We start from the raw sequence: 26309 nt of genomic DNA, 5'->3' as shown, positions 1-26309 counted from the left end.
ACATTTACAATTTCTAATAATAATCAAAGTAAGTACAGGCTTCACTCACCTGCTTTATGGTTTAGTCAGTCTGAGCATCTACTTGAAGGCCTTAATGATTTGCTATACCTCATACTTCTCAGAAAAGCCATTATTTTGTACGTGTAAATTCTGTATCCAGTTAGGATCAATTTGAACATTATTTAAAAATAAAAAACTGCTGTTTTGTTTGAGTTACAATTGCAAAACCTGACAGTATGTGACGTTGCAGCACTCACGGTGAAGGGAATTTAGGAGCAAAGAGAGTGATTGGTGATTGGTGAGGCACAATGGACATCACCACTACCTGCCAGTGAAATACCACACCATATGGGTGACTATGCTGTACTACACTATTAAGAGTCCATGGGAAAGACTATATACACTACATTGGCCCACCTCTGTAACATGAGTTACCTTGTAAGTTGCTCTGGATAGGAGCGTCAGCTAAATGCCATAAATGTGATGGTAAAAAATAGTAGATTAGGTGAATAGTGGTGTTTTGAACTTTGAATTGAACTATATTGTATGTTTTCACCCTCTTCCTTTTTTGGACCCACAACAGTATAAAAGCACCATTGTGTAGCAGCAGGCAGGACAAACCAGCCGGGAATATGAGAGGAACAGGTCCCCTCATTATCAGGGCACCTAAGCAAAGAGCAAGGTTAGTATATGGGTTATAAAGGTGGGTTATAAAGGTTAGTATAAAATCATTTCATTTGTTATGAAGTGGCGGTGGTGGCTCTGTGGTGAGAGCTCTGGGTTATTGATCACAGGGTTGTGGGTTTGCGGCTCTAGTCAGTATTAAGCAGGTGGTATTAATGTTATGGCTGACTGGTGTTTAAACTGCAGTTATAGGACTTGGTAACATTGTCTAATGTACTTAAGTACAACACTTTTAGCAAAGGAGCTAATCAGCCCAATTATCATAGTGAGAACACCTTAAGCGAAACATCTTGTTGTCTTAAACCTGTTTGATGTAGAAAACAGAAAAATACTGGTATGTTTTTAATGATTAGTTTTCTAAATTTGGAAAAATCTGGGTCATATGTTTGGAAGAATGGATTGGACTTCTGGGTTTGATAACCTGCAAGCACCTCGGGCATCAAACCTGGTAACAGAGTGGCTCCCCCTAGTGGTTTGGAACCTGTACCTTGTTTAGATCAGAAAAACACTCAAGGCTAGTATGCAAAGTTAAAGGCCAGTGCCATGACAGCGGCCCACTCTGCGTAGCTCAAGGCATCTGTGTTTGCGTCCATGCATGATGTATGTCTTCTGCCTAGGGATGCCTGTTACCTTAGTTTTGTCCACATCTTTCAGCCTGCTGGCCATAATGATGTTTATGTGGAACAACCTACTTCATTTAAGACTCGTATAGAACTGTTTACAGCTGTAGGCTAACAATAATGATACTGTTATTATTAAGAAAATTATACCATATTGCACACTTGTACACTACATTTTTTTGTTACATGCCTTCTAAATCTTGGCGAAAGAAGTAATTTCTCCGATTTTATTTGATTGCTTAATGAAAAGCACACAGTCATGTAGGTGAATACAATCCAACTTCATTTTAATGCCAATTTACAGTGCAAAGAAAACTACAAAGCCAAAAAAAATACTTTACACACCTCAATCCACTATCGTTAGTTACAAACACAAAAATTGTTCATCAGATGTTTAAAATAGAGCTGCAGCACGTTAGTAAATTCAAGATGATCATCAAACATGTCTCTTTGTAACATCTAGTCCAGTGTGCGATGTCTCCACATGCAAGCTAGAGAAGGAGTGTGCAACTGGGGTAACATGAAACAGGAGCGAGTGGTTAGTGACAAGAGAGAAGACACCATCAAATCACATTCCAGCCAAGAATTAGTATATTAAGTGAGTGCTCGTCTGTGTACACGTCCGATTTACAGATTTACACTTCAGCTCATTTGCTGGTTTTCAGTCCACCTCAACTTAAAATATTGTACGTGGGATTACAATGCAGCTAATAGAGACCTGTGGAGCTCTGTGGGATGGCACTCATTAAACTACTCAGAGTAAAGTGCTAATCTAGGCCCATTATGATAGCAAATGCATATAGATGGGTCATGGATGGGCTGGAAGTGATCCTAGAACAGGGTTGTTCTGTGAGATAAATGCATCTTCTAATCTCAAATCACATTAATCTGTGGTGAGGAGGCCTGCACAGCGGAGCCCCGTGTGAGGAGCACTTTCCCTTAACCCAATTAACTCCTGGAGGCTGAAACACAACCATGCTGTGTAGTCCTTCTCCTCCAGTCCTGAGCGCTACAGTAAAGTTTAATAAATAGATCTTAAATAATGCAACACTATAGATTTCCTCTCTGCTTTAAAATAACAAGCAGTTAATAGTAGTTTTTACAGAACTCTAAGAACCAAATCCAGTATGCAAATATATTTCACATTAGGCAAAAACGAAGAAAAACGTACACGGATGCTACATGAATACGAAACAAACTAATGAGAAGTCCACAAACTAATAAATAATGTGGGAGGAAAAGAGAGCGAGGCTAACTATCACATCAAGTGACGTTCATGGAACTTCAAATACTGACTTTTTGCACCATACAAAAAGCACAAATTGCACAAATCACACTTTCCCTTGAAAGAAAAGAAGAAAAACAAACCATATGGATGGCATAATCATGTCACCATACTGTATATATTGCATAAACATATACACAGGTTGTGTGTTAGCTTTTAGTTAGCATCAGATAAGTAAGTCCATGTCAATTAACATCTTCCAGACTTGGAGGCGTGCTCTATTTTTTGGTCTTTGCTTCCTAAAAGAGGTGATTTCATGTTTCCCCGTGGAGCACCACTGCCATTCATACAGACATGCCTCGAGCTGAGGGGAGGGGCTGAGCGCCATACGACTATTTACAGCTACATCGTAAGCAGGCATTTGGAGAGGTACCTCTGACCGTTTTCAGTCGTGTCATTCTTTGCTGTATTAGCTTAGCATGCAGACCACCAGTACACAGACTGGTGAGGATGAATAAAAAGGGACAGAGACCAGGATCGCTTCATCATCCCATTCTGAAGCTTTGTCTCCTTATGCAACATACCTCTGTCATCTCCGTCAGCTTCCTGCCTTCCTTCCTCTCTCTCTCTCTCTCTCTCTCTTTCTCAGTTACTGCAGTGTTAACATTACCAGGCAGATTGCCAAGCTCAGACACCAGGAGGGTAGAAAATAAGAGACAGGTTCATCTCATGCTGTTTGGATGCAACCGGTGAGTCATACTACACTCTACCATTTCCAAATGCACTAAAGCAGTTTCAGTGTGAGGGGCTGAGCAAGGAGAAGACGAACTGCAAGACTTAACACAACTGAAAATATTGTTTCTTCTTCTAAATAAATAAGGTTAAAAATATGTCCTTCTGGATGCATATATGTCTGACCACCCTGTACATCTGCTAAAGAGAGGAAACATTGAGAAAGGAGGCAGAGTTAGGGGGAGGTGGGACTACAGAGACAGCGAGACGAGATGATAAAAAGAGTGCAACGCTTTCATTCCGTGTGTAGTTGGATGCACCTCGTTTTCTCTTCGCCAGGGGGAGCCCTCACTCCCTGGAGCGGCCCACAATAGCCAGGATGTACATGAAGATGTTGATGATGTCAGTGTAGAGGTTCAGAGAAGCAAAGATGTACTCTTCTGGGCTGAGGGCCAGCTTCTTGTTGCCTAGCAGAAGCTGAGTGTCCACGGCCAAGAACTGGAAGAAGGCATGCACAATGTTTAGCACCATATCAGTTTATATCAGTCAGCACATGATTTCCCAACACTTCACGTCTCTACAGAATGTCTTTTTGAGGAACATAAAAGAAGTGCAATGTCATATCCTTGTAGTGCGGTAAGTCTGGCCCTCGGTGTCTGCTAAGAACGTCCTAAGAGTGGTCTTCAGTTAATATGTGTATAAAAACAGGCCCTGAAGCTCTGAGACAAAAATACAGGGTTAACTACAGGGGAATTCATTATTTCATTATATTCAAATTCTTAGCCCTGAATCCAAAAATCCCTATCTGAGACTTTTTGAAGCAATCTAGAAAATATTGTACATCCATAATGACAGAGAGTGCTTGGACCCCGGCTAATTGCCAAGTGACAGATTCTCACATCAGGAAAAGATTTAGACTACAATCTCCAATCACAAATCATCTTAACTGTATTGAGGATCATTTTTCTCTTTGTCATGTCTTCACCAAAGCAACCTGACAAACTGTATATTACCTGAGTTTCCAGCACTGCTCTCCATAACACAGTTCAAACTGGACCAAACCTCAGTCGGCCAGAAACTTTTCGTATTTTTTATTTTAAGCCAATAAACTACTGACCTTTGTGTATCTTATGGACACGGTAAAAGCTCAATTCAACAGTATTTAAAAAAACAACAGATAAGGTTCAAGACATCTGTTGGCAGACGCACATGACAAGATGGATGACATAAAAGAATTTAGACATAAATATAAGATAAGATAAGATAATCCTTTATTAGTCCCACAGTGGGGAAATTCTCAGTGTCACAGCAGAAAGGGATAGCAAGACACTCAGGACCAAAAACATAGATAAATAAATAATTTACACTATATGAGACAGCTGCTGCGTTTCCTCCTGCATTCCCCCTGTTCATATCCATCATCAATTACTGCGACCACAAATCATGAATTTAAGATTCTATGGAAGAGCACTGCACTTACAGTAAGCAGCTCACTTTACACTACTAACATACAGGATACACTTCTAAAAATAAGAATGCATTAAACAGCAACAAGCAGCAAGGCTACTTACACAGGTGAAGAGCAGAGCCCCCAGAGAGGCATAGACAATGTGCAGGATCTTGTGACGGATGAAGATGCAAAGGATGGAGAAGAGGAGGAGCACGATTAAGCAGACAAAGAGGACACCGCGGCAGGAAGTGAAGTCATATTTGCTCTGGAGAGAAGACAGAGATAATCAGAACCACTGTAAGGAAATCGGGGTCACTTTCTGACAATCTAAACACACACACACACACACACACACACACACACACACACACACACACACACACACACACACTTTATTTGATCATGATGTTGTAATAACTGCGGTTCTCTAATGTAAATGTAAAACCCTCAGGGACCCTGATGTTGCATGAGCAGTAAGGAGAAGCTCATGGTCAGAAAACGAACCTGCAGGGAGAAGAGCACCACAGTGAAGCACACCACTGCAGTGATGCCCACAGCCATGATGACGGTGTCTGTGTCATAGAAGCTGGCAATCATTCCCACCATGTAGGACAGACTTAGTGTTAGAATGGACTGAAAAGAGAGAGAGATAGAGAGAGGGATGTCATTAATAATTAAACATCTAATACAGATCTGGACAAAATACAACACATACCTATACAGCACACAAGCCTACATACACTACATGGACAAAAGTATTGGGACACCTGCTCATTCATGGCTTTCTTCCAAAATCAAGGCTATTAAAAAAAAAAGATTATATCTTGCATTTGTTGGAGTAACTGTTTCTACTGTCCAGGCAAGGTTTTATACTAGATTTTGGAGCATTGCTGTGAGGATTTGACTGTATTCAGTGAGAAGAGCATTAGTGAGGTAAGGTTGTTGAATGATCAACACCCCACCTCATTCCCAACTCATCCTAAAAGTACTGGATGGGGCACCAACCATCATTCCAGAGAACACAGTTCTTCCACTGCTCCACAGCTCCACAGCTCAGTGCTCTTTACCTCTCTAGCCCATGCCTGGCATTAGGCAGCACGGTGCCAATAGGTTCATGTTTATCTGTTCTATTATATTATATTATATTATATTGTCAGTACTTCTCTACAGGGATGTGTGTGAGTGTGCACATTTGCACATCTGTGTCAGCAATGGGTGCAACTTAAAGAAGCTGAATGCATTCATTAGAAGGGGTGTCCACAAACATTTGGACACTACAGACGACCTGGAATTCGAAAAGTCGCAAGCCTTGAGCCATAGTGTCAGCATCTTAGTCTGCTGAGCCACTCGTGTCCCTACACTTACATTTGTATGTGGCTTAGCCTTATCCATATATAATCCTGACACTGAAAACGCATGAAGTGGCCAGGTGAAAACTGGGTCTCTAAATCTCAGATGTGTTTTGTGCCGTTCACACTGTCACATGGATAGCACATCACATATGATGAAAGTTTAGATTTGACCACTTTTTCCTGCTGTGTGAACTTAGGCTGATATTGTGTTAAAATGTCATGATGAATTGACCAATAGAAGCGCTCAAAATTAGATTATATATCTTAATATAATACTAAAAGGTGTTTCCTTCTCCTGTGAAGTTTTGCATGACACAGACTGGCACTGACTTCAGGAAAACCACCATATATTAGCATTAGAGTGGAATGAGAGCACCTCTCACCTCTAAAAGCGAGTGTGTATGGTAAACAGTAAGCTAAATCTACCGCGTTGGCCATCCTTACCAGTGCCACCAGGTTCCACGGGTGTTTGCGACGGAATTCTCCGCAGCAGCTGAGCACAATGAGGGAAACAAAGAAGACTGCATAGGACACGTAGTACGTCCACCGGTTTTGTCGCACAAACAGTTTGACGTCAGTGGAAAACGTGAAAATAGCAACGAAGGAGAACGTCACCATCAGCTGTACAGTTAAGACCATGAACACCTAAAAGGAGCAGGAGCAGAACACACAGGTTAGAGAGAGCCTGAGATACAAACAGAGATGGCCTGCAGTTAGCTTGTGGATCAACCTGTTGCTATAAATTGCTCTGCTTTATTAGTTAATTAGTGTCTCAGGTATGATGACATATGAGACATTTATGTCCATCTGACAGCTTCGACATTTGAGACCCTTAAAATAACAGAGCCGAAATATGACTGTACTCACACCTGACCCATTCTCTTACCTTTCTGATGAAGGCCTGCCGGATGGTCTTATCCTCCCAGCCAGAGTTGGCAAACTCCTCATTGTCATAGTAAGAAGGGGGACCATCTCCACCATGGTAACCCGGGCTGCCCATGGGAGCTAGAAAAGTGAAGAGTGGGTTACTGACAATTGTATCCATCACTTTTAAGAAAAGGTTTACAGCAATTCTCCATGAACTGCTGCAGCTGAAATGACTAATATTTATGTGGAATACATTTAAAAACATTTATGAGATTTCATTAATTCAGAGTCTCTCTGGAAACATATAATTTAAAATAGACCTAGAAAATATTCAGACATAATATTCACTTGGAAAGAAAAAATATATATTATAATAATAATAGTAATAATAAAAAAGAAACCTGGGAAACATCAAGAACTAGGCCAACCTGAATGAATGTCTAGGCTGAAATAAAAAAAGCATGTTTTATGACTTATTCCAGACAGCTGTAGTCTTAAGGAGCTTCCTAACTGCTGCAATAGTGAATGAAAATGATGCAAGAGGAAAGCAATGATTTGTGTTTTACAGTGTGTAGCCAAAGAGACCTTGTTAAAATGACCTTGCAGAGACATTCTGCCTTGAAAATGCCATTAAATCATAAGAGGACTGAACATATTCATAATACAAGTCATAAGAGGACCGAACATCCTTTTGTCATAAGCACAATTGGGACACTGGTCTTAGTTATCAGACTCATAGAACATTCAATTATATCATAAACATAACTGAAAACTATCTGGGCAGGCAGCTAAACATGTGCTCAGTAATTCTTAGTAATTTTTGAGAACTAAAAGAAATATAAAATATAAAAATGGTCAAATAGCTTGTAAAGGAATATCAGGATGAGGGATCCTTTAGTGCATGTACAGTTGTAATAATGTACAATTACATTTTTTTTTTGTAATTTATATTGTATTTGCACATAAAAGAAGTTTCACAAGTACAGTCATCTTTGGTCATACAGGCTCATAGTTACCAGTATATGACCAAAAACGACCAAAGAATTTACCTTCCTTAGCAAGACACCCAAAATTAGCACAGATTCTGTAGTTTGCCTTTTAAGTTTAACCTCCTTAAACAGCCAAAAGTGTTGTTCTATTATCAAAGAATAGCCCCATCAGTTACTGAGTAGTACACCTTAGTGTGTAAAAAGCCTTTCTGAGATAAGGGGGTTAAAGGCAAAAGGGCAGGAGATAAAGCTAAACCAACCTTCAACACTTTGTCACATTCACAGTGTATCCCCTTCCAAAAAGATGTCTTGTATCTTGTCACATGACCAAAAAACATTTTTACCAGTTTTAATTTTTTTTTTAAATCCTAGCAACGTGTGCAGCGAAGAACTGGTACACCAGGCATTTAGTTTTCTTTAAGAAAATATAGCATTTGGGAGAAATGCAGTATTTCATGAGTGCACTGTAAGCAAAGCTAAAACATTGTTATCAAGTTTGTAATATTTATTAATATTATTCAATATTTCCATAAAATACTGATTCCTATGTCAATTTTAAAAGGCATGTTTTTGTAAAAGCACTGCTGGTTAGTTCATGAATCCAGAAAGTCTACTGTAATTCACCTAAAATAATAAATTTGCCATTAGATAAACCAGATACTAAATTAATTTAATGTCAATAGGCCTCACATATCCACTCTAATGGAAACAGAATAAGCATTAGAAGTACAAGAATACATCATTTTAAACTAAAAAGCCACTTTCTGACCAATGGCAGTTCGTTCACAGTCTATAAAATTTGCCTTTCAGAAACTCAGTGCTACAGTGATGGAGTAGTGCAGCGATGGGAGTGTTAGGAGGCACACTAAATAAGTTACTGGACCATTAGTGTATAAGACTAAATGAATGAATGAATGGGGTGAACCTCCCTAAAGAGTATAAAAGACTCCATCAATAACTGAAACTCTTTCAGTACTCACCATTTGGATCCACACCAAATGCAGGCTGTCCAGGACCCTGCTGATAGGGGCCTTGTGGGTACGGTCCCTGGGGATAAGGGCCTTGGGGGTACGGACCTTGGGGGTATGGCATTTGTGGGTAGGGCATCTGAGGATAGGGCCCAGGTGCAAACCCTGGCGCTCCCTGGGGATAACCAGGCTGGCCATATGGTCCTGGTGCTGCGTATGGGGGTCCACCTGGGGCCTGGGTGTAGTTGGGTGGAGGCATCCCAAAGGCATCAGGCTGAGGTGGTCCATAGACATTGTGGGGCTTGTTCTCCCCCATTATGGGGTAGCCAGTCTTGTCCTGGGACATGTCTCCTTTCCTCACAGTGACCCTGCTGGATGGCTAAACAGAGATATACAGAGATAGTGAGTGAGTGATGCAGAGTTCATGAATTACAGTGTTTCAAGATGAAGAACTGAACCAGATTGTGTCCAAACAAGATTCTGTGTCTGTTCAGTTACGTCTGCACACATACGACTGAGTAGCATCATGATTTCCCTATCAAAATAGTTCAGAGTTTTCTAAAATAATATATAGTGGTTTTCATGATACTGCATATTTTAGGAGCCTAATGGGCACATCTATGTATTACATACACTATATGTCCAAATGTTTCTGGACACCCCTTCTAATGAATGGATTACACTACAATAGAATAGGACTCCCTGCAGCATATAAACATGAACCTACTGGCACCATGCCTAATGTCAGGCGTGGGCTCAGAAGGCAGTAAAGTCCCTCAGCATTGAGCTGTGGAGCAGTGGAACTGTGTTCTCTGGAATGATGGATGGGGCTCAATCCAGTATTTTTGGGGATGAGGTGAGCTGGTCATCATCCAACCCCTGACCTCACTAACACTCTTGTTGCTAAATGCAATCAAATCCTCACAACAACGCTCCAAATCTAGTAGCAAGCCTTCTTCCCTGGACAGTAGAGACAGTTACTCCAACAAGGGTAATTTCTTTTAATATATACTCTTGGTTTCAGAAGAAACAATGAATAAGCTGGTGTCCCAATACTTTTGTCCAAACAGTGCACCTGCATCTCTTTGCCTTGTGTTTTTATATATTTAAGTCATTTTAAATGGCTGCTCTTTTACCTTTTTTACTCAAGTAAAGGCTAAATCAGATTAGTCATTAGACAGTTAATCTGTTGTTCGATTTCCATTTCTGAATTAGCAATTTTGAATTCCTAAATAATCTGATATGAATCTGAAATTAATATTATTACATATCTAACATCTAAAAATATCTTTATTATTACCATAATTAATACACAACCTTCTTTTAATACACTACCTCAGAGTCAGGCCTTCAACTATGGCATAAACCCACAGTCTGTGTAGGTGAAGGTATGCAAGGATTCAAACAGCAGAATTCGCTACAATCCAGTAAAGCCCTGCAGCTGAATTCCAAAAGACAGACAGCTGGTAGCTGGATGCCATTCAAAGCTGAAACCAGTGCAGGTTCATTCATTCATATGACATGTGACTCCTTACACAATTGCTCTTTCAGTATAAACTATGCAGCAGGTGTCACAAAATGATGTGAGGGTGTGGTGATACCAGAAATGAACATTAGCTAATGCAGAATATATATACATATAAATAATTATAAATAAGAATTTATAAGTAATATACTTTTTATCTAGTAAAAGTAATCTAAGTAAAAGCAATCTAAAGTATTACTTGGAATAAGCACAAATATTGTGTTGCCATTGTGGCTTTACATGCTGAATGCACCATTAGAAATGCCCCAAAATAGCATTTCCATCACGTCCTGCAGATATACTAATAATAATAACTAATAATAACTTTCCTCAATGGAAAAATTGTCAAAATCCACAAAAACAATTATTATATATATTTTTTATATTATTCTTTTTTATTATTATTTATTTATTTATTGTCTGCTTCCTTTTCCTTCCCTTTATGTTGGGATTCCTTGTTCGGTTCAGCATGTTTATTTATCTTTGTAAAAACCTTCTACTTATACTTATGTACATGTCAACCAATGACTTTTCTACATTTGGCTATAAATTAACATACATTGTTAATTATTAACTGACAGTTATTTGTGTAAATAAATAATGGTATAATAATAAATAATAATAATAATAATAAAATCTACACAGTTCTCTGAAAATTTTAGTGAGTAATATCTGATCTAATCTAATCTAAGATAAATGTTTAATGCCTTAAATATAAATGTAAATGTGGTGGTGGGCACAAAAAACAAAACAAAACAAAAAACAGAAAAAAAACAGAAAAAAAACAGAAAGAACCAAATGCTTCAAAATGATGTGGAAAAAAATCGATTTCCATTGAAAATTAAATTTAGAAAGTTTGTTTCTTCTCCTGTAAAGTTGAAACTTTGGAGATACAAACTTTTTTCAAAACAGTGACGATTTGCTAGACAAACAAACACTTTCACCACAAATGACTAAAAACTATTACAAAATAAATATAAAAAAAAATTTTAATATGAAATTTGATATTTAAGACTATATTTAAGACACAATGTTTGCGATGCCGTAAGGAGGGCTGCAAAGAACATCAGTCTATTTCTAGTCAACAATAACCACTCTTTCTATTTAGCTTGCTACTTAATTAGCTTGGCAATTCACCAAGGCTAAGCTTAGGCCTATATGCTTGCATAACAGGGTTACCTTAACCTGTGCACCATACATTCCACATCACTGTGCTGTATTTATCACGATACACATGTATTGTGATAAATATTGTGAATCATTAAAAATGTCTTATCGTGATATGTTTTTTTTTCCATATCACCCAGCCCTAATGTACTAATGAGTAATTATTCTGAGTAATTTAGAGCATTTCTATTGGTCCATTCATCCAGAATTATTGACACAGTGTACAGAGCAGCTACAGGGTTCAAACCGTGAAGAAAACTAAAAATGGAGATGCATGGTTTTCATTGGACAGCAGCGATATGCAGTATAATCCAGCACTAATATCTCTGAGAGTACAGACAATTTTAGTTCCCCAAGTTCCCCAATTGAGAATCAGGTTCCCAATGGCTAAATACTCTACAGTGCCACACTGTGATCCAGGCTAAATATAGCATTGTGAACATTCCTGGTCAAGTACATTACTGGAGCATTCAGATTACACTTCAGCAGCAAATACTACTACTAATACTCTTCACTCTTCACTGTTCACTCTTCACTGTTCACTCTTCACTGTTCACTCTTCTCTACAGTCTGATTCTGCTGATTTGGTTCGCACTGAAAGCAGGTGTAACAGGTGTCTTTGTCTTGCCCTTGTGTTTCCCTTCCTGGTCTGTGTCTCTGTTTTGCCTCTGTTTATGTTTGTTTCCTGTCTCCGCCCTATAGCTCCACCTTGTCATTATTGTTACCACCTGTGCCTCCTTTGTAGCCCCGCCCTCTTGTTAGTCTCAGGTGTTGCTTGTTGGTCCTTGTACAAGTGGCTCCTATTGTTTGGTCTTGTACATGTTCATGGCGGTTTGTGGTACGTTAGCTTAGCCTGTTTGTTCCTTTTGTTAGTTTCACAAGGTTTAGTTTGATCTCCAGTTTGTGTTTATTGTATCCTGTTGCTTAGTTAAATACCTGCATTTACGTCCGCCGCCCTCCAAGCTCTATATTCGCGACAGCAGGACTTCAGCTCTTAAATTACACTGCTGCTAAAAAGTCAGCAAAGGAGTAGTTTGGTGGAAAATCTAATGAGCATGATTCATCGCCTATCACAGATGCAGTGGATTAGCCATGACATGTTTGGTATCTGATGTCTGCTTCTTAAATTTAGATCAGGGTATACACCAGTCCAACATTACTAACCAACACTGTACTTAGACCAATCTCTAGTCACCTGATTTCCTCTCAACCCACTTAAATCACAATCAGACCTTCATCACTTCATCCAATCATGATTGACCAGGTGTAAACACCCCCAACACACACTGTGATGGGATTATAATTTGATCACTCAAACCTAATTTGGAGGTGGTCAGAGACAGATCTTGTCCACGTTTAAGACGAGGGTGAGTGGAATGCGTTTCTGTGATGGGATAAGGGAAAACCGCCTGTGGAAAAAACACGAGTAATAAGTACTGTGTATCGTGGCTTCTTGCGCCCTTATGCAGAAGTTCAGAGCGGTTTCAGAGTTCGTTCCCTTGCTGTTTAAATAGTCTGTCTTATTTTCTGATAGAGTCGATATAGGAATGCGAGAACCATCTATTGCTCCACTGTGTTGTAGAAGAACCTCCACCGGTCCTCTAAACTGCTCACAGTCTTTAGGCGCAGCACAGTTTGGATGAGAAACTGTTGTTAACAGGAAGTAAAAGGGTAAAGATGTATGTGTTGGTGTGGCTTTTTGAGCAGAAAAGTAAAATCGGAGCTCATCTGGTCGCACTAGGGACGCCCTGGAAGTAGTTCCCGATATGCCAGGTGTGAACAGGCCCATAGACCTACTTGAGTCCATCAAGGCAAAAGCAAACTTCTCCACAAGGCTTTCTGCCGATTTTTGGAACACATTAATTAAGTTGGCATGTATTTACAGACATAAGATTGGTGACAGTCTGAGCCCAGTGTTTATTAGCAACATTAGCCTAGCACATCCCATTTTGATCTCAAGAATTACACGTCAGGAATCAAACTGTATCAAACATGTCTTTGAGACCGGCCGTATCTGGGCTCAGTGATCATCAAGGGATCATGTTTGTTTGATATTTTGCCAAACGCTTCCTTCAGTATGCTCTAGGCTACACATTTCTGTGCTCTGCTCCCTGATCACGACTGCCACTTCTTAGAAACTTCAGGCTGGATGGGAAAATAAAAGTCACCATGGACACCACTACCCCAGTGACTGAATGTGGTTTCACAGGGACCCTCTGTACAAAGCGGCTTTCAGGGGGACTGCACAGTTTTAGACCACCCTGACACGATTATTCAACAGTTCAGTTTTTAAGAATGTAGTAAAAAAATGTCAAAATGAAAATCAGGGTCACAACACTCCACTTACTTGTAAGAACACTCTATTATGAGGACATATTCTGCTGCATGGCAGAGAAAATCAATGTATTAGGCTTTCTCAGTTGCTTCACGTTGTCTCACAGATACGCTTCTCCATCACGCACTGCGTTGGATAATGGCAGAATTACGCAACACTGCTCCATTTCCACTGGATGGCAAATCCTGTGTGGCCTACTACTCCTCCGTCTTCAACTAGAAACCATATGAAGTTGTGGATCATTCTGTAGGTGGTGTTATTCCTAGATTACTAACTCTAAAGTTTAAGGTGTTTGTCTCCATAGAAAAATTATGTCCATGTCTCCATGAGAAATGACTTTCTCTAAAATTCTCTAAAATTCCTGCGGTCAAGCTTTCCCCACAAATCTCACTGGATCCTCTGAGTTAGGAGGTCGTTAAGGAGTCAAACTATGAATAATGCTCTTGACATCTAATACCCCGGCATTGCTATTTCACATGTGGTGACCTGCTTAACACAGCCGATGACCAAGCTGATTCAGCGTGGCTTGCTGATATCAGACTCAATACATGAGGTTACAAAACTTACAGAAGAACACCTTCACACCTAATCAGTCAATCCATGGCAGCAGTGCAATGCATATAATCATGCAGATACAGTCCAGTAGCTTTAGGTAATGCTCACATCAACCTTCAGATTGAGAATGTGGGAAAATGTGATTGAGTGTGGTATGATTGTTGGAGCCAGACAGGCTAGTTTGAGTGTTTTCTAGAAGTCTGATCTCTCTAGAAGAGAGAATGGTCTCTAGAGTTGACTCTATGGTGCAAGAAAGAAAACCCATCCAGTGAGCGGCAGTTCTGCAGATGGAAACATATGTTAATGAGTGAGCGTAACAGAAAAGGCCAAACTGGTAAGAGCTGACAGAAAGGCTCCAGTCACTCAGATAACCACTCTGTACAACTGCAGTGAACAGAAAAGGCATCCCAGACATCTCAACACGTCCAACCTTCAGGTAAATGGGCTACAACAGCAAAAGACCATGTCAGGTTCCACTTCTGCCAGCTAAGAACAGAAGGCTGAGGCTGCAGTGGGCACAGGCTCAGCTGAAGTGGACAGTAAAACACAGCCTGGTCTGAAGAACCTTCACTACTGCTGAGGCACCTGCTGGGGCAGAGTCAGAATTTGCCCCCAACAGCTTGAATCCTTGAACCCAACCTGTCTTTGGTAATAGTCCAGGCTGATATAGATGATGTAAAGGGGTAGGAAATGTTTTCATTAATACCCCCACAGCCTATTTTAAGAATTTGTTGCTGACCATGTGCATCCCTTCATGACCACAAATGACTCTAATGGCTACTTCCAGCTAAATTTGTCTTAAACTGGATTCATGAACATGACTGATTTCAGTGTTCTTCAGTAAGCCAGTCGCCAGATCTGAATATATGAATATAACACCATTTGGTGGTAGAACAGGAGCTTCACAGCATGAAAGACCTCCTAAGAAGTCAGCAGCAATCATTTAATTCCTGAAGTTTTACTCCGCCTTCTTATGGTACAGCAGAAAACTGATTTCTGGGGGAAAATAAAACATGGGCCAGTGTTGGCACAGGGACAATTAATTGTAGGAATTAGACCCTGGAGATGAGAAGACAGTTTAGAGGAGAAAATGAGGTGGAGCAAATGAGCAAAGGCACTCAGACATGTGGTTGCTTTGCCCATGTTTTCTACAGTCTTCATGATAAACCTTTAGAGAACATTTAAAGAGCAGGAAGTGACCAATTGTCAAAAATACTGTAACTCCAGTTTCCAAGGCCCAATAAGGATCCTATAATGCTGTGGGCAGTGGTAGCTCAGCTGGGGCACCAGGCTATTGATGACAGTGTTGTGGGTTTGATACCCAGGCTCTGCAAGCAAGGCCCTTCACCCTCTCTGCTTTCCAGGCGCAGCAGCAATGGCCTCGGGCACATGTGCTTACTGTCACTGTGTGTTTGATCACACGTGTGTGTGTGTGTGTGTGTGTGTATGTGTGTGTGTTCACTGCACGAACACTAATGGTGAATTCTTGTCTTGAAAGCAGGTGATCCCCACACAACTGGCGAAAACCATTTACCCCTTGCCAAAGAGATATGCATTTTGTGTGGATGCTACAGCTGGTCTACCACGCGTAAGTGCGTGTAGTATGTGGGTCTTCTGTTTACTTGAGCAAAGTCACCTGAGATAAACTGAGGTACATCTGTTTTACCTTCAGCTGTCCATATTGTGCACTTCCATCTAAACATCACACATGGCTGTTTATTTTCCATCGGCTTCTGTCAGGTTAAAGTTTATCTAGCCTTGTAGGGGTCAACAAGGGAGCCCGAGAGTATTGGTGACTAGTTAGCTATTACCTCCATAGGCAGACGTGTGCACTGGAGTGTGGAAATAGATTTGAACTGTGGACAAATAAGGTTATCTGCAATTCCCATCATGAGCCGTCTGCGCTACCTCAGCCCGTTCAGAACAGTGTCTTTGCTGACAGCACAAGCTTTCCACCTTGTTACCTCTCTTTCAGCCCACCACACATACTACGTTGATGAGATCAGAGGCACCATGTGTAATCCTTTCAAGCCAGGTGATGTTTTCAAGCTAGAACCAGACATGGTAAAAGTGCTGAAGTGCCACTGATAGTCCGAACAGAGGAGAAACAGGCCTCTGTAGTGGGATGACCCCATTATTACAGACACCTTAGGAAACTGTTTTCTCAATGATAATAAACAGGCCGTTGACACGAGTGCAGTATTTTAACCCTAGAGAATTTCCAAACAATTGCTTTTCATGATTTGCTACACATCAGAGGTGGTCTTTCTTATCGCTGATCAGAAGATCTACATGGTAAACCTATGTTCAACCATATCCAAATGCTTTTCTATCATTTAGACTATTTCCCTCATGCCTCTTTACTTCTCTAGCTGTCTGAAGCTTTAAGGGAAAGCAGTCATTGACTGCAAATAAAGATCAGCATTCATACATTCAGACACTAACCCTCACGGGTTAAAGTCACCAATTCTGTGTTGAGGTCATCATTTTTACGTGAATCAGGTGATCTGCTGGGGAAAGGACCTTGTGACAAGCATGTGGGTCCTAATATCCTCTGTAGTGGGATGGTCCTAATATCCCAAGATATTCTCTGGTCTGTACTGTGTTGTGGTGTCTGTCTGCACTTGTGTTTTGTATGCACTGTCTATGTTGCACCATGGTCCTGAAGGAACGTTGTTTCGTTTCACTGTGTACTCTGTATGTAGTTGAAATGACAATAAAACCCACTTGACTTGACTTGACTTGACCAGTCAGGCTTTAGATCTCTGAACACTGATCACACAAATTTGGTTTTACAGTATTTCTACCAGCATTTTTACTAGAAACCCTTGAACCCTATGTTTATTATTCAGTTTTAAATCCTAGTGCTAAAGGTATTGTCAATTATTTGGTAACTGTTTGGTTTATATATTAGAGCTCTATTTCGAGGCCTATAAAACTGGTGTCAAGTAGGACCGCAATGCAGTTACAATAATGAAGAACTGGCGTGTATTTCCCACAGTTTAGGCATAAAAAAAAACTCAGATATTATGTTAAGTCTTATGTTGTACTGTAGAATAAACTCCACACTGTTCTGTTACCTTCTGAGAAAGCTCCTCATGGCTGCGGACTGTTAATAATGTCTGCTAACGATGCCTTGAAGATGTCATAGAGCGCTCTGCTAGAACACAGTGGTAAAAACAAAGGATTGAAAATTACCTGGGCTTAAAACAGCTGATGCCATCATATCAGACTGGAAAATCCCTAAATAATAACTAACTTATCCTATTATATAAGTTTTATATGGATTTAATGTATTCTACTTCCTGTTGAATTAACATTTTAATGGATCTTTTCTGTGATTTGTTTTAGCCTGTGGTTACATACCTAGATTAAATGATATATATATATATATATAATCATTTAATCTAGGTATGTAACCACAGGCTAAAACAAATCACAGAAAAGATCCATTAAAATGTTAATTCAACAGGAAGTAGAATACATTAAATCCATCTAGTTCATCAGGGGTTAAAAAGGAAAGGAGAGAAATCCTCTTAGGAGACATGTGGTGGATAAAGCAAATGACGCTATCCTCAGCAACAGCGGATGTCATCCACAGGAGGAATTAAGAGCGAGGCACTGTAGCTCTAGTCAAACAAGCAGCGGCTGGAAGCAAAGCAGGACAACTGACTGGACAGACTGAGTATCATGTAGTCATATTCCTGAAATTTAATTTGATCGAACCTTGCAATTTTTTCACAACAGTGGATCAATTTCACAGTCTTCTCACTAATGGGGAACACTGAGCGCCTAACCTGAGCCAGGTTTAGTTCAGGTTTACAGGTCGTAAACAGCTCTTTGGTTCATCGGGACAGAAGTTCTGAAGGAGGCTGAAGCATTTAAGCTCCCTTTTTGTTGGTTACGATGGAGTCTCCAAGGTTTTATGGAGATGAAACTTAGAGAAACCCTGTCCAGTTCGATTTTTTTAAGCGACAAGAGCGTTAGTGAGGTCAGGATGTTGGATTATCACCTCCCCACCTCATCCCCAACTCCCCAACACATCCCAAAAGTATCAGATGGAGCACCATCCATCATTCCAGAGGACACAGCTGCTCCACAGCTCAATGCTGAAGGGGTCTTATACTTTTCTAGCCCACGCCTGGCCACATTCTTTACCGCTGATATGTTGATAAATAAGGTTCAACTTCATGAATAAGGTTTTATGAACTGGTCAAAAACAGTCCACCAATGCAGGCCAACCTTTAAATCCTCATATTAGTGTTTGTCCACATTGCACAGGCCTCAAATATGGCATTTTGGCATGTGGCATTTCTTGTTACTCTCAAATGGGCGACAAACAGATTTTCCAGAATATCTCAAACCAATGATGATGCACCTTCCATGAAATCCCACCCAAATACAGGTTAATTAAAGCTGTTTAGCAACCGCAACTAGTCCTGAGCACCTCAGAGGGCTTAACTGGCCTCACTCTCTCTAGGCGGGTTAGGATGCCTCTTCTTTTTCACCCTCTCACAGTGCGCAGCATTTAGCTGATGTAACAGAACTGGCAGTTAACACTCTTCTCCAAAGGCCTTTAACTGTCCAATAATGTTGAATTGGTGTCGGTGACTGCAGACAGCAAACTGCAGTATGCTAAATATCCAAAACCCAGATGCATCTAATCATCTAATCATACACTCGACGGACAAAAGTACTGGATGAAGCACCATCCGTCATTCCAGAGAATACAGTTCCACTGCTGCACAGGTCAATGCTGGGGGGCTTAATAGCCCTCTATCTCACGCCTGGCATTAGGCATTAGGCTGCATGGTGCCAATAGGTTCATGTTTATCTGCTCCAGAGAGTCCTATTCTATTGGCAATGCTTCTCTGTGTGTGTGGGTGTGCATTTGCACATCCATGTCAGAAATGGGTGCAACACAAAGTAGCTGAATATATTTATATTTATATTTATACACATTCATTATAAGAGGTGTCCACAGACATTTGGGCATGCAGCGTATACCCACCCCCCTCCCCTACTGCTGGTCCTTTATTTGCAGGTCATGATGCTCTTGAGCTTGTCAGACATAGGTAAAGGTAAATGTGCTCGTATTTGTCACTGTACAGTGTACAGCGAAATGTGTCCTCTGCATTTGACCCATCTGTGGTAATGAACACACACACTGGGGCAGTGAGCGCACACACACACCCAGAAAGGGTGAAGGGCCTTGCTCAAGGGCCCAACAGTGGCAGCTTGCCGAGCCCAGGTATCGAACCCACAACCCTGTCATCAATCGCCCGGAGCTCTAAACGCTGAGCCACCCCTGCCTAACAGTGGGCAGTGTAACCAAGCAACAGTAACCAAGGAGGGAAGGGTCAGCTGATTTACGGTCTCACCTGTAATAAAACATAAGACTTAACATAATATCTGAGGTTTTTTTAGACGCCTAAACCGTACACTAATGTAATTGACTTGACTAAGAATTACTAAATGGCCTTTAAAGGCGACCTGTTCAGTCACCTGAAACACACCCTGCCCCTTATTCTGGAAGAGTGCTGCAGAAGTTTTTGCGTCATTCAAATGCAGCAACATTTGTTCATAGGATGACACCAGTGACTTTGCATGTTTCCACTGTGAAAGGCTTGGTCCAGTGTTTCTGGGGAGTTTCTGTGGGTGTCACCTATAGCTACCCTGAGCTGGCGGCGAGATTTGCATTGCCTGCTTTTTCCAGAGACCACAGCCTGCCATTGGAAAGCTCCACTCTTCCAGAATAAGGGGCAGGGTGTGTTTCAGGTGACTGAACAAGTCACCTTTAAAGGCCATTTAGTAATTCTTTGTCAAGTCAATTACATTAGTGTCACTATCCCTTTCCACGAACACCAGGGGATCCCATGTCACTGCAGGCTACTCCTGTATCTACTGTCTTTTCTGGCCCTTGTGGACAAACGTAGCTTTGCTGATTGTGAATTCATCAGTCCACTACACTTTCTTTTTTCCCCAAATCTAATCTGGCTTGTATAGATCTAATCTGGCTTGTGTAGATCTAATCTGGTTTGTGCGGATCTGGCTTGTGTAGATCTGATCTGGCTTGTGTAGATCTAATCTGGTTTGTGCAGATGTGGCTTGTGTAGATCTGATCTGGCTTGTGTAGATCTAATCTGGTTTGTGCAGATGTGGCTTGTGTAGATCTGATCTGGCTTGTGTAGATATAATCTGGTTTGTGCAGATGTGGCTTGTGTAGATCTGATCTGGCTTGTGTAGATCTGATCTGGCTTGTGTAGGTCTGATCTGGCTTGTGCAGATCCGATCTGGTTTGTGTAGATCCGATCTGGCGTGTGTAGGTCTGATCTGGCTTGTGTAGATCCAATCTGGCTTGTGTAGGTCTAATCTGGCTTGTATAGGTCTAATCTGGCTTGTGTAGATCTGATCTGGCTTGTGTAGATCCAATCTGGCTTGTGTAGGTCTAATCTGGCTTGTGTAGATCTGATCTGGCTTGTGTAGGTCTAATCTGGCTTGTGTAGGTCTAATCTGGCTTGTGTAGATGTTCTGTAGGATACTTTAAACAGTGGACTTGTGATTAGGAGGCCTTCTTAAAACCCTTCTATTAGGATCATGTTTGTAGAAGCAATGCTGCACGGTGGATCATTGCACCACCCTCTTGACTAGCCTAAACCTTCATGCAGGTTCTTGGACGTCCTGTGGGGTTTTTGATTTTCCAGTCTAAAGGATCATTTATACTCCCCCTTTACGACGTCTGTTTCAACCGATGCCACCGCCACTGCCCACATGCTTCTACACACCCTTTACGTTAGCATGGATGTTCAGCAATACATCCACTAGGGGGCAATTCAGGGTCAAATGTTTTTTTGTCCCCAAGAAAATAAATAACACTGGTCCAACAGCTCTAACAATTCTGCCTAAATACCCAATATATTTTTTTAGGGCTCCAGTCAGTCACAGGCCCCTTCCTAACCCCCCCCCCCCCCCTTCCCCCCCAGCAGTAAATGGTGTCTCTCATAAGTTAAGTTAAGGCAGTGACCGTGTTTCACTTGAGCTACTGGCTACACTGCCGCCACGAGTTCCAATGGTACTGCTCTGTTCGGCCCGTATCCGTAACCTTCTCCGTCCGTATCTGTATCTGTATTTAACGTTGGGCATAAAGGAGCCTTTACCAGCACACAGGCAGCACTCTGTGAGTCTTCTTGGTCATCCAAATCTCATCTTGACCTCTGCAGTTCCCCTGCACTGCCCACACTGTTGAAACCGCAAGCTGGTTGTTTTGCAGCCCTCCTCTGCATTGTGGGCATGGATTCCTTTCATTTTCAGATCTTCAGACAGTTGCTTAGAGGAGCTCATGTCTGATAAGTGTTAGTAGATGGTTTGAAGAGTCAAAGAATTAATAAAGCTTGAAAACCTCAGGCCAGATTTGCTTATCATGTCAAAACAATGTGAGGTTTTGCAACTCTTAGGACGCCCAAAATAAATTCAGACTACTGACAGAACAGCTGTGCATTAAGATTTGCTGAATAGACTGATTAGCTTCAGAGGCTGTGTTTAATACCACAAGGGATACGTTACATCCAATCCTGCACATTACATTTACTGAGGTTATTTAAAAAAAGGGCTGTGCAATGCCATCTATCCCCATCACAACATAGGTTAAGGTTAAGTCAGTAACTCGACACTGGTATATATCTGAGCTTCAGTTTCTGGCAGAGCAAGTTAGCTGGAGTATGATGCAGCATTATGTGCAGAGATGGAGGGGAAGGCCTGATGAGTTGGCCTAAATGTTGTCAAGCAGGGGAGGTGCTGCTGGTGACTTAGCATTTCGGGGGAATTCATCACTTGCCTCATCGACACTGTTCTGAAGTGGCCACAGTATTACACACAATTCAGAACCAGGCCAGCTGGGTAAGACGTTTACATTTAATGACCAAATCCCTCAAACCCAGGACCGGCATGTGCATTTATAATATTACCAGTGACCTACAGAACTGATAAAGCAAATACAGTTACAGCTACATTTACAGCTATCCCTAAACAGATGAAGGCACTATAGGCGCACTGTAGCTGGCTGGCCAGAGCAGTCTACTCAGCTTTATTCTGTATGGTAGCTATACAAACACACTGTGACTGGACTTATTCACAGTCCTCTCTTCAGTCATACCGCACCATTAGGCATGGTCAGTTTATATTGTGCATTTGCTTAAATCACTATAGACTGCCACTTTGCCCCATAAATGTATGCATAGCTCACACCTCTGGTGTATACTGTACTGAGTACCTGGTGTCAGTACAGTTGTACTTGTTGTAGTGGGGGAGCGAAAACTGCACAGCTACTTTTAATTACTTCCTACATGTAATTTGTATTTATTTTAATTACATTCTCTTAATTTATATCTCCATATATAAGTATTTTAAGTAAGGTATTCTTTAAAGTAAGTTGTTATTATTATTTTTTTTTACATTTTTGTCTGAATCTGTGTTAGATCTGATTCCACTGTCTTTTTCTATTCTGTAATATTCAACTTTCCCGCTTGGGTTAGTGTGTGACTTTCCTCACTGGCATATTTACTGGCTATACACATAAACACGCCATATTCTACTATATATTTTTTTATTTGCACCATCATACACACCATTGTATGTATGTATACATTATATACACACACATATATATATATATATATATATGTATATGTATATGTGTGTGTGTATGTATGTATGTATGTATGTATATGTATGTATATGTATGTGTTTATTTATATATATACACATATAATGTATACATTATATATATTATATATATGTGTGTGTGTGTGTGTGTGTGTGTGGACTATGGACTATGCAGCAAGCAGTTATCGTGCAGAGAGAAGACTACAGCCAAGTCGTGATGGTGCAATTAAAAGAATATATACAATAAATATGAAAAAATATAAAATACATAGTAGAATATGGTGTATATATAGCCATGAAATATTCCAGTGTTCAAAAGTTTCCATAAGCATATATATATATATTTATTATGTGTGTGTGTTTTCATAATAATAATATAATTGTATTATATAATTGTATTATTTAATAATTGTATTGTTTCATAATAATAAATATAATTTGTATATGATCTGTAAATAGTTAATAGCAATAGAGTTCTTCAGTTATGACCTTTGTATCCAGGTATTTGTAATATATATACATATTTATATGTAATATATATATACACATATATATATATATATATATATATATATATATATATATATATATATATAATATCAGTGCTATCCTGCTGTAGATTGACTACCCGAGCCTCACCACAAGCATTTCAGTGCATTACTGTCCTGACACGCTGTGCAAATGACAAGCAACCCTTGTAACCCAGTCTAATATCCTAATAATGCTCGAATCCCTCAAGCCCAGTTATGCTCCCCCATCCAGAACTATCCATCTAGTGCTGCCCACCCATCCACCCAGCACTATCCGGCTATCCACAAACCCTCACACAGCACATGAGTGACGGTCTATCAGCTACCGGGACAGACACTGTGCACTGACAGTACTCAGGTCTGCAGATCAGGGTTAATCTTCTGAAGCAGCGAGCCTGGCCTGGCCTGCTGTCCTCAGGGCTTAGCCTGCCTGTCCTCAGCCTGCATCACTGAGCAGAGCGAGGAGGGCGAGGAGGGCTACAGCTACCTAACGGTCTGCGCCACGCTCAGCATCAGAGACTGGCTGTGACCGAACCGACACCTCGAGTCCAAATCTGAGGCATAGCAGTGGTCCATCTTAAACCCGTGGGATGAGACTCTTCGCGCTGCCCGTTTTGGGGCTCCGAGGGTGAAAAGCAGCGACGCGTCTCCTACCCAAACATTACTGCGTGGCCAACACAGAGGCGGCCAACCTGAGGCAGCGACCTGAAAGAGAGCCAGGCGTTTAGCCAGCCCGCTGCGCCCGAGCCCCTCCGCAGCGCACCGCACCGCACCGCACCGCACCGCACCGCCGCGCGCGGCCGAGCCTTACCTTTCTCACGGAGACGCTGAGGAGCGGAGCGTGCGGTCAGACAGCGGCGTCACGGTCGCTGTTGGTAGGTTTGAGCTCTGGCTCTGATGGCGCCCCCCGCTACTGTCTTAGAGCACAGCATCTGACGTCACCTCGGCGGTCACGTGACAGAGGAGAGCCGTATCCAGAGTTGTGTAGAATTTTCTAAGCGCATCACGCATTACGTCAGAGATCAGGTATTACCCAACCGTCCTCTTAAGTTACACGGTGACCTCAAAGCACACACGCTTTCTAGGCAGCGACAACAACAACAACAACAACAACAACAATAATAATAATAATAATAATAATAACTAGAAAATGAAGTTTCCGGAAGAAATCAAAGCTACTGTGACTAGCTGGTATCCAAGATGGTTGCTATGTTATTCCAGGTGTTTTCTATGGTATTGCAAGGCGGTTGCTATGGTTATCACAACAACACAAATAATAATAATAATAATAATAATAATAATAATAATAACTAGAAAATGAAGTTTCCGGAAGAAATCGCAGCTACTGTGACTAGCTGGTATCCAAGGTGGTTGCTATGTTATGGCAGGTGGTTTCTATGGTATTGCAAGGCGGTTGCTATGGTTATCACAACAACACAAATAATAATAATAATAATAATAATAATAATAATAACTAGAAAATGAAGTTTCCGGAAGAAATCGCAGCTACTGTGACTAGCTGGTATCCAAGGTGGTTGCTATGTTATGGCAGGTGGTTTCTATGGTATTGCAAGGCGGTTGCTATGGTTATCACAACAACACAAATAATAATAATAATAATAATAATAATAATAATAACTAGAAAATGAAGTTTCCGGAAGAAATCGCAGCTACTGTGACTAGCTGGTATCCAAGGTGGTTGCTATGTTATTCCAGGTGGTTTCTATGGTATTGCAAGGCGGTTGCTATGGTTATCACAACAACACAAATAATAATAATAATAATAATAATAATAATAATAACTAGAAAATGAAGTTTCCGGAAGAAATCGCAGCTACTGTGACTAGCTGGTATCCAAGGTGGTTGCTATGTTATGCCAGGTGGTTTCTATGGTATTGCAAGGCGGTTGCTATGGTTATCACAACAACAACAAAAAAAATAATAATGATCATCATCATAATAATAATAATAATAATTGCAAGGTGGCTCCCACTTCCAAGCAGATACTAGGCTGTTGCTACATGGTCCTATGTTATACCATCTGGTTTCTACTCTGACTAGCTGGTTGCCAGGCATTGGCTGCTATGGTGTTGCAAGGTGGTTGCTATGATTATCTCAGGAGGTTGTTATGGTGTAGCTTAGTAGTTGGTATTGTGTTGCTACGTGTTTTTTTAGATGGTTGTTAGATGGTGCTGTTAGGTGGCTACTACGGTGTTGTTAAGTAGTTGCTATAAACAGCAACAACAACAATAATAATAATTAGAAAAGTGAACATTTCCTGAAGAAAATGCAGAATAGCTGCACTGCTAAAGTGGCTCCCACTTCCAAGCAGGTTCCAAGCTGTTGCTACGTGGTTGCTGTGTTATTCCAGGTGGTTTCTACTGTTACTAGCTTGTTGCTTGGTTTATTTTAGGTGGTTGCTATCATATTCTAGGTATTGGTATTGTGTTGCTAAGTGGTTGTTAGGTGGTTGGCATGGTATCCATGGTGGTTGCTATACTGTTCCTAAGTGGTTGCTGTGTTATTCACATGGTGTCTATGGTTATACTATATGGTGGTTACTATTGTGTTGCTAAGTGGTTGAGATGGTGTTAATAAGGGGTTGATCTGGTATCTCAGGTGTAAAGTGCTACTGAGTGGTTGCCAGGA

General features: G+C 40.9%; 1 protein-coding gene across 1 annotated transcript; it reads right to left on the bottom strand.

Annotated features, from left to right (window-relative positions):
- Positions 1-1570: 1570 nt before the first annotated feature.
- grinaa (glutamate receptor, ionotropic, N-methyl D-aspartate-associated protein 1a (glutamate binding)) lies at positions 1571-24608 on the bottom strand. Its single transcript, XM_072676284.1, has 7 exons — positions 24472-24608; positions 8900-9266; positions 6950-7068; positions 6508-6708; positions 5216-5344; positions 4833-4976; positions 1571-3759 (listed from the first exon to the last, which is right to left on the bottom strand). Exons 2-7 carry the CDS (start codon positions 9231-9233, stop codon positions 3610-3612), a joined length of 1077 nt encoding a protein of 358 aa, XP_072532385.1. The 5' UTR covers positions 9234-9266; positions 24472-24608; the 3' UTR covers positions 1571-3609.
- Between the last annotated feature and the right edge of the window lie 1701 nt (positions 24609-26309).

The sequence above is a fragment of the Salminus brasiliensis genome, chromosome 3 (genome assembly GCF_030463535.1).
Source record: "Salminus brasiliensis chromosome 3, fSalBra1.hap2, whole genome shotgun sequence".
NCBI classification, from domain to species: domain Eukaryota; kingdom Metazoa; phylum Chordata; class Actinopteri; order Characiformes; family Bryconidae; genus Salminus; species Salminus brasiliensis.
Note: the sequence above shows the minus strand (reverse complement) of the source record. Positions and strands in the feature narration are given on the sequence as shown.

Excerpts from the sequence above, each read along its gene's own strand:
- grinaa (XM_072676284.1), bottom strand. The coding sequence starts at position 9,233 with ATGTCCCAGGACAAGACTGGCTACCCCATAATGGGGGAGAACAAGCCC. Across the intron at positions 6,709-6,949 it reads GGCAGGCCTTCATCAGAAAG|GTGTTCATGGTCTTAACTGT; the intron begins GTAAGAGAATGG and ends TGCTCCTTTTAG. Across the intron at positions 5,345-6,507 it reads CGTGGAACCTGGTGGCACTG|TCCATTCTAACACTAAGTCT; the intron begins GTAAGGATGGCC and ends CTCTCTTTTCAG.